Below are 12771 nucleotides of genomic sequence, written 5' to 3'. Positions count from 1 at the left end.
TGCATGTATTGTTTCAAATGAAAATTGTTTGTTTAATTTAGCAAATGCAGAGCTGAAAGTGCATCAAAGCCAGTTTCCCAGGCATGCAATTAACGTCAATTCAAATGCATAGTCTTCCCGACGGACCCGCAGCTGAAAAGCTTACCTGCAGTTCTCCCCAGGTGCCTATAACACTGATTATAATGTAGCATTTGCACACTAATAAACTGGGGTGTTACAAATAGGCGCAGACTTTCAGCAGGCCACTTCCACAGGCTTTCTGCTGGAGCATGCACAGTCACTAAGAACACAGATTCAATGCAAATAAGGGCCCCGAGAAAGAAATGGCAGCGGCTTTAAGAGGAGGTTGGCCTGCAGACACTGCACATGTGATGTCTCATACCCTCCTAGCTTTTTTTTTTTTGCCTTTATGCATTGGTCCTCACTGTGTCCTCTGTCAGCTTGTCGGATAGTGTGATTTGTCTCTTTTGTATGGTCCAAAGTATGGCTTTAGAAAACTCAATGCACCTTTTGCGTTTTTATTTGCACCGAAATGTCTTTTTGAGCGTAGAACAGACATTGTAGATCGAGTCCCGATTGATTTCCGATGCCGGTGGTTGTTTTGGTCTGCGGTGTATGCCAGTACAAAAAAATTTTGCGGGGGGGAAGGGGGGAGGGGCTGAAGCCCCATGAGCCCTCACCCTGGCTCTGCCCCCGACTGACCAACCTTTCGGTTGAAAATGTTTGCTACCCTTGCGGGTTGAGCTATCATTCCAGGAAAGTGTGGCTGCAAGACGTTTTTGAAAGGGCTTGTTAACAGTTGAGCTTAGCCTTTGCATTCAGGTAGTTTTGCCAAGCTTCTGTCTTCTGTTACCCCTCAAGGTTGTTTTGGCAAACAAATTCGCATAGTTCTTTCAATGTTAGCTGGAGGCCTGGTGGTGTCTATTGAAGCAGGTCACATGCCTGGCTATGTCAGGGCATCACCTTGGGAAAATGTATATTTTTCTTGTTTTTTCCTACCCGGTATATTTTATGGTGTTTCCAGAGTTTATGGGCATTACTTCCCCCTGCCCGCCCCGCACTTCCCTCCCAATGTTTATTTTTTGCTTTCAGCTTTCTGCGTGAATGATGCGCTGAGCGTTTTGTATAAAAAAAAGCATCAGATTTTGTTGCACTGGAACAATATAAGGAGCACCTTTTTCTTTATTTAAACATCTGATGTGGTATCGATAACTTCATTGCTTTGTACTCCTCCTAGGTTTTAACTACATGACTGTGCTTATTACAACGTTCAATGAATTTTTTTAAAATTAGTTATGTGATGTGATTTTTTATGTTATCTGATGTCCACCATTGGCGGTAGCTTGTTCCTAAAGTTTTTTTGTTTTTTTTTTCGAGCTTCCTATATTTAATAGTATTAGAAAACATTCACTGAAACACTCAGTATAGTACTGATATCTCATAGGTAAGCTAGGCAGGTTTCTGTTTCTACCCTGTGTGCTTGCATTTGTGGAGGTTCTGCACAGCTTCAATCTTCTGGTACTGAAAATGGTGGCAAAGCATGGAGGCATGCCCAGTTATAACTAGGGGACTCTTTTGTGTTTCTCGGGCAGTCCCCAACTTCCAAGTGGGTGGGCTGGGGCTGCAGCCTGACATAGAAATGGATCTGCTGTGACAATGCCGTGAACATTGAAAACACACTGTCGTTGCTGCTGCATGAGTGCTGCCTACGTGCATATGAGCAGTGGTGCCACGCCTTGGTTAGCAAAAAGGAAAAAAGGAAGCTTGATCTAAAAGAACGCCATCATCAAAGCTTGGGCAACAGCTTGGACGCCAGTGGAGGGAATGACAAGTTTGGCTTTCCGAAACGATGCGTGAAAGGACTTCGATTTGAATGTTTACTACTTTTTGAAGTGCGCTTGGCTCTAGCATTTTGCAGAGGCTCTCTTTGGTGCCTGTTTTAAGAAGTGGGCTTTTCTGTTTAAAACGTCCAAACACTAATCACTGGCCTTCAAGAGGTTTCACTTCCTGTGGTAGAGGTGACTGCATGTGCTGAGGCTTGAATAGTGTTTAGAAGAGGTGTGTATCATCGCACATTAATGTAGATTTCGTTGTTTGATTGCTGAATGACCTGTGCTCTGCGAAAACTGCCGGCTAATAGTCTTCTTCTTCTTCTTCTCCTTTTTTTTTTTTTTTTTGAGGTTACTGAGGTTAAACTTTGAGATGTGTATCTGAATTTCAGTTTGAAAATACGGCAACCTTTAACTTAATCAATATTTTAAAATATGGGACGGCAAGCTAATGAGTGCTTACTATATAATGCTTTCTGAACTTGCCGGGAAACTTTTGATGACCAGAGGAAATAGAGATGACAGTGCCTTCATTATGTCATGTTACAGACTGGAGATTAGGTTGTTTTATCTGCCGTTTACACTGGTGCAAAGATAAAATAATAAAGAGCAGGTTTGACTACCTACTTGTCTTTCTGAGGTTGTATATAAGCAGGGCATTGAGTATGCACTGTTTGATGGCACTGTGACATTCCTCACTCTTCTTGTTTTTTTCAACAGAGTTCTGTGGAAGATGAGCTGGAAAGGGAAAGCCGGTCGGACGTGTTTACTGTCCTGCTTAGCTACTTTGTCATGTTCGTGTATGTGTCTCTTGCCTTGGGTCAGTACCGTTCCTGCAGGACTGCATTGGTGAGCAAAGAATTCAATTTTGAGTTTGCTGCACGACAAAGCCTATGCATCTGTACAGTTTTCTCATGCTTGCGCAGCAGGCTTCCAGCTGTCGTGTATAGTGCTTAGAGACCTTGCGATCTCAGTGTTAAGCCCACATGGCATCCATCTGTGTTCTACAAATCCCTTGGCATAACCCATAACACAACTGGTTGGGTACAAATGGCTCACTTCAAGCAGCGGAATAGGTGGAGCAAACGAGGAGCCAAGTGGAATATGGCAGCACAAAGGCAATAAAGAGAGTGTGAAAAGGAGGCAGGGTAGAAGGGTACAGCAATAGCAAAGAGAGCACAACGAGAAATTTAGAGCAAGGTACGAGGGAGCAAAGAGTTGTAGGAGGAAAGAGAAAGAGGAGGATATGGTTAGAGCGGTAGGTTGGGACATGCCCAGTCAGTGCCGTCCGTAATGGCTGCTGTGAAATGAGCTACTGCCGAAGTGGACGCATAGCACCTTCACTCTTGGGCACTGCATGTTTTGTGTAAATATGGTTCAAATACATTAGAAGCTGCACTCAGTTTTGCTTCATCGAGTGCTGAAATCATATAGTGAGTTTTTTTATTTGTTAATGAACCATAGCTGATCACAGAACATTTGATTTGTCTGAGCCATTGCTGATTTATGTTTTATTTGATGCCTGAAATTCTTTTTTCTGCCTGTGCAATATGAAGAACTGTAGAAACTAGTGCAGTAGGATGCTTTTGTGTACAGCACGTCATCACATGCCTTGGAGAGTAAGTGTTTCATGCATTAGACCTGCCTTGTGATGCAATAGACTGGTGAATCCTTTGTTTGGCTTAGTCATTGCTATGTAAATGACTTTTATTGTGTGTGTACAGGTGGACTCCCAAGTGACCCTGGGCCTGGCTGGTGTGATGATAGTTTTGGCATCTGTAGCATCCTCTCTGGGTCTGTTCAGCTACTTTGGCACTCCAGCCACTCTCATCATCATCGAAGTCATCCCATTCCTCGTGCTTGCTGTCGGCGTTGACAATATCTTCATTCTCGTCCAGGGATTTCAGGTGAGAAAGAGCACTGCATAGGTATCACTGCTGGGAAATATCTGCAGAGGGTTGAAGCCAAACACTTTTTGTAATGCATTTGGTCTGTGCTTTCCAATGCCTTGTTTCATTATTGAGATCTCGGTAGTCCTAGCACAATTATAAGACAGCCCTGAGCACCTAATGGCTTGCAGATCTGGGGGAAAAAAAGCTAACCAGAACCTGCAACTCTCTTAGTTTTGTTTGTTCAAACTTTGTTGGCTGTTTTAACAAAAGCAGGCAATGTGGTATTTGCTACTTGTGCCTGTCATGATGACAGACTAGCTCAAGCCTAACTCTTGCTGGACCTACGGCATCTGGCAGCACTTAAGTTCACACACATTAAGGTGTAACGGACAATAATTCACTGCACTCGCTTCTTGAAAAGCTAACTTTTGTGTGAAAACAAATATCTTTTTTTTTTTTTAGATACACTGCGGAGTACCATTTAAATGAATGTGAGGCAGTGTCCAGTATTATTTGCTCTAATAAAAGTTTGTGCAATGGAAATGAGTGCACAATCCTCATTTTTGTTTTTTACCAGGTGCACTGAAAGGGACACAGAAAACAACTCCATCAATGTTTACTTTCTCTTTTTTCTCTTTTTTTTTTTTAAACAGTTTTTTTTTTAAGACAGTACTAAATTATACTTTCTGGCTACTTTGGCATTTGTCCAGCAGCCTAAGGCACACCTATTGGTAGGAGAATTGCATTTGAAAATTTTCAGGCCAATCTTGACGTCGGGGCTGGAGATCATCATTTTGAAGTGTATGATGGCTTAGCTTAGCTTAGCCTTGGGGTGTTGGTGCAAGAAAAGGTTGCTGTATTGCACCAAAGTTTGCTTGCTAGCATGGCCAGAGATGACAGTATCTTCAGTATATTTTCAGACTTTTTTTCTGGTATATGGAAGCTGTGTTTTCAGTGCAACAGCATCCTGTGTCATTTGAACGGTCAGGTTGAACCCAGGATGTTCATGTATTGCACCTTATAACCTGAAGAACCTGCAGTTTGGTGATTCTCTTGTTGCTGTCAATTTTGTTTTAAGCAATCATTTCTCTTCTCAGTGCTCTGGCGGTCAAGGTGACAAAAAATGGTGGTAGTGGCTGGGACACTTACGATGGCGCCATTAGTTGGTATTTCTGCTTCATCAATTTTTAAGTTTCTTTTCACATAATAACTGCAAAGTGTTTCTCTTTAATGTACCTTCTTGATGAGAGATTGCTTTCAAGGTCTGGAGTAATGGTTCTCACTTGGGAGAGCTCTGAAGGCTGATCCTTTAGGGTCCCTGCTGAAATGAACTTGTAGTCTTGCAGAAGTCTTGCCCTTCAATGAATTTCCATTTCTTATTCACCCACATATCTCCTGTGTATCTAGCCAGATTCCATTGAAATCTTTAATCTTCTTCAAGAGGTTTGCGGAACAATCAATCATACTGTGGCCTCATTTTGTAAAGACTTGCTGTAGTGATCCTGCTTGCTGTCATAGTAGGCAGTGAGATAAGTTATGCTCCTATCCATCCCCATTTTATTTTCTTTCTTTTTCTTTTTTTTAGAGAGACGATGGCTCAGAAGATGAACCTATTGAGGACAAAGTGGCTCGAGTGGTGGGCAATCTGGGGCCATCTTTGCTTCTGGCCAGCTTCTCTGAGGCTACCTGCTTTTTCTTGGGTAGGGAGTTGTAAAATTTGCATCTCATCTCATCTCTCCTTTTTTTTTTTTTTTGTCTTACTGAAGGTAATATGAGTGGCAGTGCCTGCGTAAGCAGTAGTGGTGGTAGTAGCAACAGGACACTAGCAGTAGTGTAGCAGATATGGGTAGTAGGGATTTTATTCATCTACTTAGTCATAGAGAAACATTGCACAGTGCATACTGTTGTACATGTGCATATTTTGCACAGTAAATGTTAGACATGTATTATTTGTTGGCTCGTGAAGGTTTGTGGACTTAGTTGAGTAGGAGTATTAGTTTGTGCTAGAGTAAGTTTGGCTGATCAGGTGCTCTAGTGGTTAAGCCTACATCAGTAAGGGGCGTGAGCAAAGAAACTAAGTGTAAATGTCAAATAAAGGCACTATTTCAATGCTCTAGTACTAATGTTATTCACAATTTAAACTCTAACTTTATCAGCTCTTCTGATTAGGTATCTTCCCACTGTCCATTTAGAGGAATTTAGTAGTGCTTCGGTTATGATGAAACTCTTGCATAGACAGTGAACTATGGCTAGCCCACTCACTGCGATGTACACATAGCACTATGGAAAAAAGAAATATATAAAATGCTTTTGCACAATAAAAATAACTCCTACCAGATGTCTTCTGCGCACCTTCGAGCAAAAATGCTGAGAAGCCACCTTGCAGTAGCCCATGTTTCTGGGGCAAAGCTTCATTGCTGGTGCTGGAAAAACATCATCATCATCACACACACATCACACACTTCCACACATTGCCTCCCACACACAAAAAAAGGTGCGTGCGCACCTACTCATTGACTTGGGGCGTGAAAACTGTAGGGCCACATTTTCAACAGATATGCTGCAGAACGTTTTATTGGCACCACAAACACTTCTTGCGCCATACAGACGGGTTTGCAATGTGCCTGCTTGTGGCATTGATAGCAGCTATATGATAGGTATGTGCGGCTACCCCGCTGGGATACGGTGAGAGAAAAAAAAGGAATGAAAAACAAAGGGTAAACTAATGCCATCTTTAAGCAGGATAACGTGAGTGTCTTTCATACTCTTTCTTATCTCATTTCATGCATAGGGCTCTTTTTGCAATTTCCCTCTCTCTGTTTTATTCACTTCCTTGTTTAAAATACATATGAACACACCTTGCGTGAATGAAATCTTTGTTAGGGGCACTTCTGTCAAGACAAATTTCTGATAAAACAAGTTTTCTGGTCCCCTCTACTTTGTCCTAAAGGGAGCCTGCTGTATTTCTGATCTCTGGATGTTGCAGGTGGCCTTAGCACCATGCCAGCTGTGAAGACTTTTGCCCTCTATGCTGGGCTCGCACTTCTGCTTGACTTTGCACTCCAGATGACCTGCTTCGTTGCTCTGCTCACACTCGATGCGCGAAGGCAACGGGTGAGTTGTTCCCCACGTGTTACCTTCGCAAAAAAAGCAGAGAGGTAAGCAGGCAGGTGGAACTTGGTTAAACGAGGTATCTTCATGCTTTCTATGGAACAAAGGTTTTTAACTTCAGCGCCACCACGGTGGCTCAGTGGTTGGGGAACTCTACTGCTGAACCCAGGGCAGGGGATCAAATCCTGGCTGTGGCTGCTGGTTTTTGATGGAAGCAGAAAGCAAGGCGCCTTTGTGCTGTGCAATATCAGTGCACGCTAAAGAGTCCCTGGTGGTCAAAACTTCCAGAACCCTCCCCCTACTGCTTCAGTCGTAGCCCGAGTCGCTTTGGGACGTTAAGCCCTATAAACCAAACCAAACCATCCAACCATTTCAATAACTGTTCTGTTCTGTGCTCTTTTCCTTTCAGTTGCATTGCTGTTTTTTAAAGTGGCTTCTCTGTCTCCTTTCCCCTCCCCTTCCTTTTTTTTTTTTTTTTCAGAGCCAGCGTCTAGATGTATGCTGCTGCATTTCTGGGTCAAAGTCAGTTATGATCGAAGATGAATCGTCTGAAGGGTTTTTGTACAGGGGTTTTGCTCACCATTATGCTCCCTTCTTGATGAAGGGTCCTGTGCGTCTCACTGTGGTTAGTATTGAGCAGATTTTCTCTCTCTTTTTTGTTTTTTCCTTTCTTGCTCCAACATGGAGTGCAGTCATGGACAGTGATGTCAACATTGTGTCATGTTAAAAAATTGTGTATCATTTGAGACCTCCATGTAGAAATGTCCACTCTGCACACACCGTGAAGTGCCCCATATGAAATTCTGGCATTTTTATTGCACTGTGCATAATGTTCCATCACAGTCATGAAACAGATATGGTTTGCTGACAGTTTGAAGTATGACTAATTCACTCATATTGAAGAGGCATTATGGTTAGGGTTGCACAAATATTGAAATTTTCGAATACGAATAGAATGCGAATATGGGGAGGGGGGAAAATGCCTTCGGATACCAAATATCTGATAAGTGAAAAAAAAAAAAAGAAAAAAATAGCAAACATTGTTTGTCTTGATTATTTCAATATTCACGTTATATGCAAATAAAATTAAACTAGAATTGCAGAGGTGTGTATATCGTACTGAAAAATCCCGCATAAATTTTATACAGGATCCTGTATACAGTTTTTGTGCAGGAATGACCTTCATGAAACGGGGTGGAGTTGTCATATTGCTACTGAATACACTAAACTCTCAATAATGAACCTTGAAGAAAAAAAATGTCTGAATTAACTGAAAGCTCAAATTGTCGAATGGGCCTCAAAACTGCTGAAAAATATCTTGCATCACAGTAATAATATCTGATGAATGCCTGCACAATAGTCCGCATTTGAGATAAAATCCAAGTGAGGATGACATTTTTTCCCAGTTTAGTTAAGTACTTCACTTGTTTCGCGCACACTGTCGGGAAGGCGCTCTTCTCTTAAGGGAAGGGCGCCCCTCTTGCTGATGTAGTGGTTAGGGCGCTCGACTACTGTGTCCAAGAATGCAGGACCAGATTCTGGCCGCGACGGCTGCTTTTCGGTGGAGGCCAAAAGGAAGGTGTCCATGTGCCATGTCATGTCAGTGCGCCTCAAAGAACCCCAGGTGGTTGAAATTTCCGGAGCTTTTCTCTACGGCGTCTCTCATAGCCTAAGTCGCATTGGAAGGTTAGACTCGCAAACCAAACCAAACCAAACCAAACCAATCAAAAGGGAAGGTCCCTCTTCACAAAATGTCCCCATCGCGTTTTGAGAATGCTTCACTGCACAGTCAATGTAGTTAGTCATTGTGGTGAAGCGCACAGTGTAGTGAAACTGCGGTGCATTCGAAAATTTTCGGTGTACTATTCGGTAATTTTCAAATGCTTGGAAAAATTTGAATGTCAGTTTTTTTTTTTTAATACGAATGTGGAAGGAATAACAAACACGTTTAAATCCGTAATCAAGGTTTTAAATATTCTCACACCCCTAGTTATGTTATAAGTGGTAGAAAAGTTCAGTGTTTCTCGCGTGAACATACTTGAAAGTATGTTTGTTGTTTGAATTAATCAGCAGATGCGAAGAACTTTCATACTTAAGATTACCTCGAAAAAAAACTTTTTTTTTTCTGCCAGTAACGAGACATTGAGCTCATGAATGTACAATCCTCATCTGCATGCCTCTATCCAGGGCATGATCAAAACATCTTGCACAGTTCTGTGTTATGTCCAGAACATAGACGCTAGAACTTCTTCAGTGGCCCTCTTATGTAAATGCTCATCTTGTTTGCACTGTTTAATCATCACGAATCACCAACTCATGCAACCTTTTATATTTGTTGTGGCTAAAATTGAATTCAGCTGTGCCCTGATATGAGCAGTTTTGTTTGAAACTGGTTGTGCTTCATAGCTTTGTGAAATGCAATTTTCCATGCCTAAATCAGAATCAGTTTGCATAATTGTTCCGTATTTTTTATTATCTTTTTGCAGCTGTTGCTGTTTGTTGCATGGACATGCTTTTCATGTGGAGCTCTAATGAACACTAGGATAGGTTTGGATCAAGAGATCTCCATGCCTTTGGTAAGCAGCTTGTTATTCACAGCCTGTGAGGAAGATCACCAGTACAGGCATTCAACGGTATCTTGTCTGTTGATAGTCTGTTGTGTAAGGGCTAGTGAAACGAGCTACCTATGAGGCGAACAGTCATTCATCTAAGTCAGTAAAGTATTTCTAGTTTTTTATTCGCTCTTGGGGCCAGTCATTGCTACAAGCCAAAGTTTTGTCTTTTGTTATGCAGAATCTTGGTAAGCAACGTGATTTTGATAACCTTGTTATTTGAATCTTACCCTTGTTCAATGCTGCTCTTTTTGCAAGGCAATCCAGGAAGCAAGTTGTCGCTTTTATGCCTTGTGTGTGACTTTCTGACTATAATAATTGCAGCCCAGTGTTTTTTTTTTTTTTTTTTTTTTTTTTTTTCATTATTCAAAAATTGACAAATTCATCATTGTCAGTTCACCCATAATATCACATAACTTGCACATTGTGAACCACGGCGAACCTGTGCAACAGCACTCATGGGACATTCACATGGCAAAGAAAAATATATATGAAAATATATATATCAAAATGGTTTCCACGTACCTTCACGTAAAACTGCAGGAGAGCTATTTTGTGGAAGTGTTACTTCGTGACTAAGCTTATTTGCCAGTGCAAAAACAGTCGGGGCACCATCGCAGCCATGCCGGTGCATAGATCTGACATGGTCTGATATCGGCATTGTGTGCCCGTTGCTTCCTACGGTCAAAAAGACACATTTAAGCACAAAATGCACCTGCTCTTTGTCTTGGGGCTTAAAAGCTCAGGGGCTGCATTTTTGACTGATATGACATTGCCATACGCATTATCACAGTGCTGAGATGGCCAGATATTGGTGCCGCATTGCCCTGTGCATAGCCTGTGGTGGATGGTAAGGATTTTTTAACAGCTAGACTGCAAAAAGAGCAAGATAAAGAGACTCTCACAGCTACCGTGCTGGCACCTTTGAAACACCTAGAATAGGATAAAAAGCAAAGACGAGATGAAAAAATGCGGACAGAAATAGCAACCGCTATGGGATACAGTGAGAAAAAAAAAAAGATTAAAGAAAGGTAATAAAGTTAGACCAGTACGATCTTCATGCAAGATAATGCGAGCTTGTTTCATGCTTCGTTTTCAACTAACTTCATGAATATTGCAATAAACTCCGTTTGAAAGGCTATTTTATTCATTATGAATAGTATTCATGTAACATACATATGAACACACCAGCATGCTTGGAATGTCTTTTTTTGATGCACTTCTGATAACAAACTGATAAGAGATAGCTTTGTCAAGCTGCTTTTGAGTGGCTTTTACTCCCATACGCCTCAAACATGTATGGAAGCATGCTTTTTTGAAATCAGTTAAATTAAATTTGGCTATTTTTCGTGCACATATTGTAGTACAAGTTTCTTCTTTTTTTATTTGACAAGCATAGGCTTTCCTTTAGGGAAGCAGCTGGTAAAGATCACGAAAATGGGAGTCAAAGAAAGGCATCTTCCTTCTCCTTTGTGTTCAATTCACTCTGTGTGCCATTTACCACTGAGTTGGAAATTGAATCGCTGTCTTCACTTGCAGATGTAGAACATCATCCTCTTTCAACTTTCCTCTTCTGTGCAGGACTCGTACCTGCAGGACTACTTCCATATGCAGAAGACGGCGCTGGCCGTGGGTCCGCCGCTCTACTTTGTAGTGCAGCCGGGCTACAATTACACCCGCTTTGAGGACCAGAGCCTCATCTGCGGCTCACCAGGCTGCAGCTCCCAGTCACTGCAGTCACAGATCAGCTTGGCTGCTGTCTACCCCAATGTGTGAGCATCCATCTCTTCACCTTGTGTTGGGGCATTTTATTCAACTAATTGCTTACGCACCTTCAGTGTGGATAAAATTCTTTGGCTTTGTGGCATAAACAGGAAATGTTAAATAAGCACATGTATGTATTAGTTTGGCAATTTTGTTCATATTATACAAAAAGTGAGCATTCTATCATATCTGCTCTCAGAGTATATGTTAGTATGGTTCTGAAGTCTGACAATATTCCTTGGGTGCTATTTGTCTCGTATCTGCATATTTGCTCAGCTTCAAATCTACATAAGCTATTTATATTCAAAAATGATTAATTATTCTTACTTTGTTTTATTTATTACCAAATTACAAAATACCAAGTATACTGCTATTTTGGTTTCAGAATTTTAAATGCGTCGAAACAAACATATATCCAGCAATATATCTTGTAGTTTAAAATGTACATGGCATGTAGTTTAAAATGTACTTGATGCAGGCTTACTATGTGTTTGTGGAACATAAGCAAGTGTATTGGTATTTTTTAAGGGTATTGCTGACTGCTGGTTCTTGGGAATCGAAGTAAATAATTTTCTTTTAGATAGCTTCAAATCAAAGCAAATACAGTTTCACTCTTGTTATGGTGGACAAAGTACTGGGAGATTGAATCCATCAAGCTATATAGGAAAAGTGTTTAGTTCGGTTTGTCCTTGAAATTATCCAAGAGAGTGTGCATGATAAAATGCAGGATGAAATGAAATCACAAACTGCATCTGTTTAAAGTGTTCCCGTTGTTCTTTTTCTCATCTAGTAATCTCATGACTGTAGGCATTTGGTATAGGATACTGACTGCATTTTGAGCAGAAGCCTCATGGTCCTTTTTCACGTGCAGCTGGTTGTTTTATCAATACCAGAATGCTTACTGGCACTCACTTGCTGTGTATGTTTGTGTGTCGTCTTCTCTCCCATCTTTGCCTTTATCTCTTTAAGGCGAAGGAAAAGGGAAAGCATGTCAATTAGTTATAGTAGCTTTTGTGGAATACAGTGCGTAGGGTGCATATTTTTCTCTTTTTGCCAATGAAGCCATCCTTCCAATCAAATGTTCAGTTATTGAATTAGGCCATTAATTTGAAGCTTCGAATTGAATTAAGCATTATGCAAATCTGCATCCAAATGGTTGGAATATTTGCGCAGGTTTAGTCACCCTTAGCCAAAGTAGTATTCTTGCAGAAACTGAATAGGGCTGCACCTGACTCCCTGCTGTGGTTCTGCATTGTTCTTACAGCTTTTTTTTATTTTTAAATCTCGTTCATTTGAAAGAAGTTTCTGTGGTTCCTTCCTTTAATGGTGCTCATGTTTGTCGCTAGAAGTGGACTTTTCACCACGTGGTTGGGCAGTGGAATATTAGTGGGTTGCTTTTCTTGAGTTGGCTTCGAGAATATGGAGCGAACTTCCGCAGCATAGAACAGACCTACTGTTTACCAAGGTTCTCTAGTGCATCCCCCTTGAGCAAAGGGCATTCATGCCTTTGAAAGGTTGACAGGTACCTTTCGTTTTTCTTTTTTTTTTTTTTACTTCCTTTTG

General features: G+C 41.2%; 1 protein-coding gene across 1 annotated transcript in view; it reads left to right on the top strand.

Annotated features, from left to right (window-relative positions):
• The window catches only part of LOC146190389 (NPC intracellular cholesterol transporter 1-like), a 61962-nt gene that overhangs the window by 34384 nt on the left and 14807 nt on the right, over positions 1-12771 (top strand). The window contains exons 11-17 of the mRNA XM_084600864.1: positions 2550-2678; positions 3554-3736; positions 5307-5421; positions 6708-6835; positions 7314-7457; positions 9319-9408; positions 11026-11216. Coding sequence (XP_084456990.1) covers positions 2550-2678; positions 3554-3736; positions 5307-5421; positions 6708-6835; positions 7314-7457; positions 9319-9408; positions 11026-11216 — 980 coding nt within the window. The remainder of the gene's footprint in view (positions 1-2549; positions 2679-3553; positions 3737-5306; positions 5422-6707; positions 6836-7313; positions 7458-9318; positions 9409-11025; positions 11217-12771) is intronic.

The sequence above is a fragment of the Amblyomma maculatum genome, chromosome 4, assembly GCF_055883805.1.
Source record: "Amblyomma maculatum isolate TAMU_Amacu chromosome 4, ASM5588380v1, whole genome shotgun sequence".
Taxonomy (NCBI): Eukaryota; Metazoa; Arthropoda; class Arachnida; order Ixodida; family Ixodidae; genus Amblyomma; species Amblyomma maculatum.
Note: the sequence above shows the minus strand (reverse complement) of the source record. Positions and strands in the feature narration are given on the sequence as shown.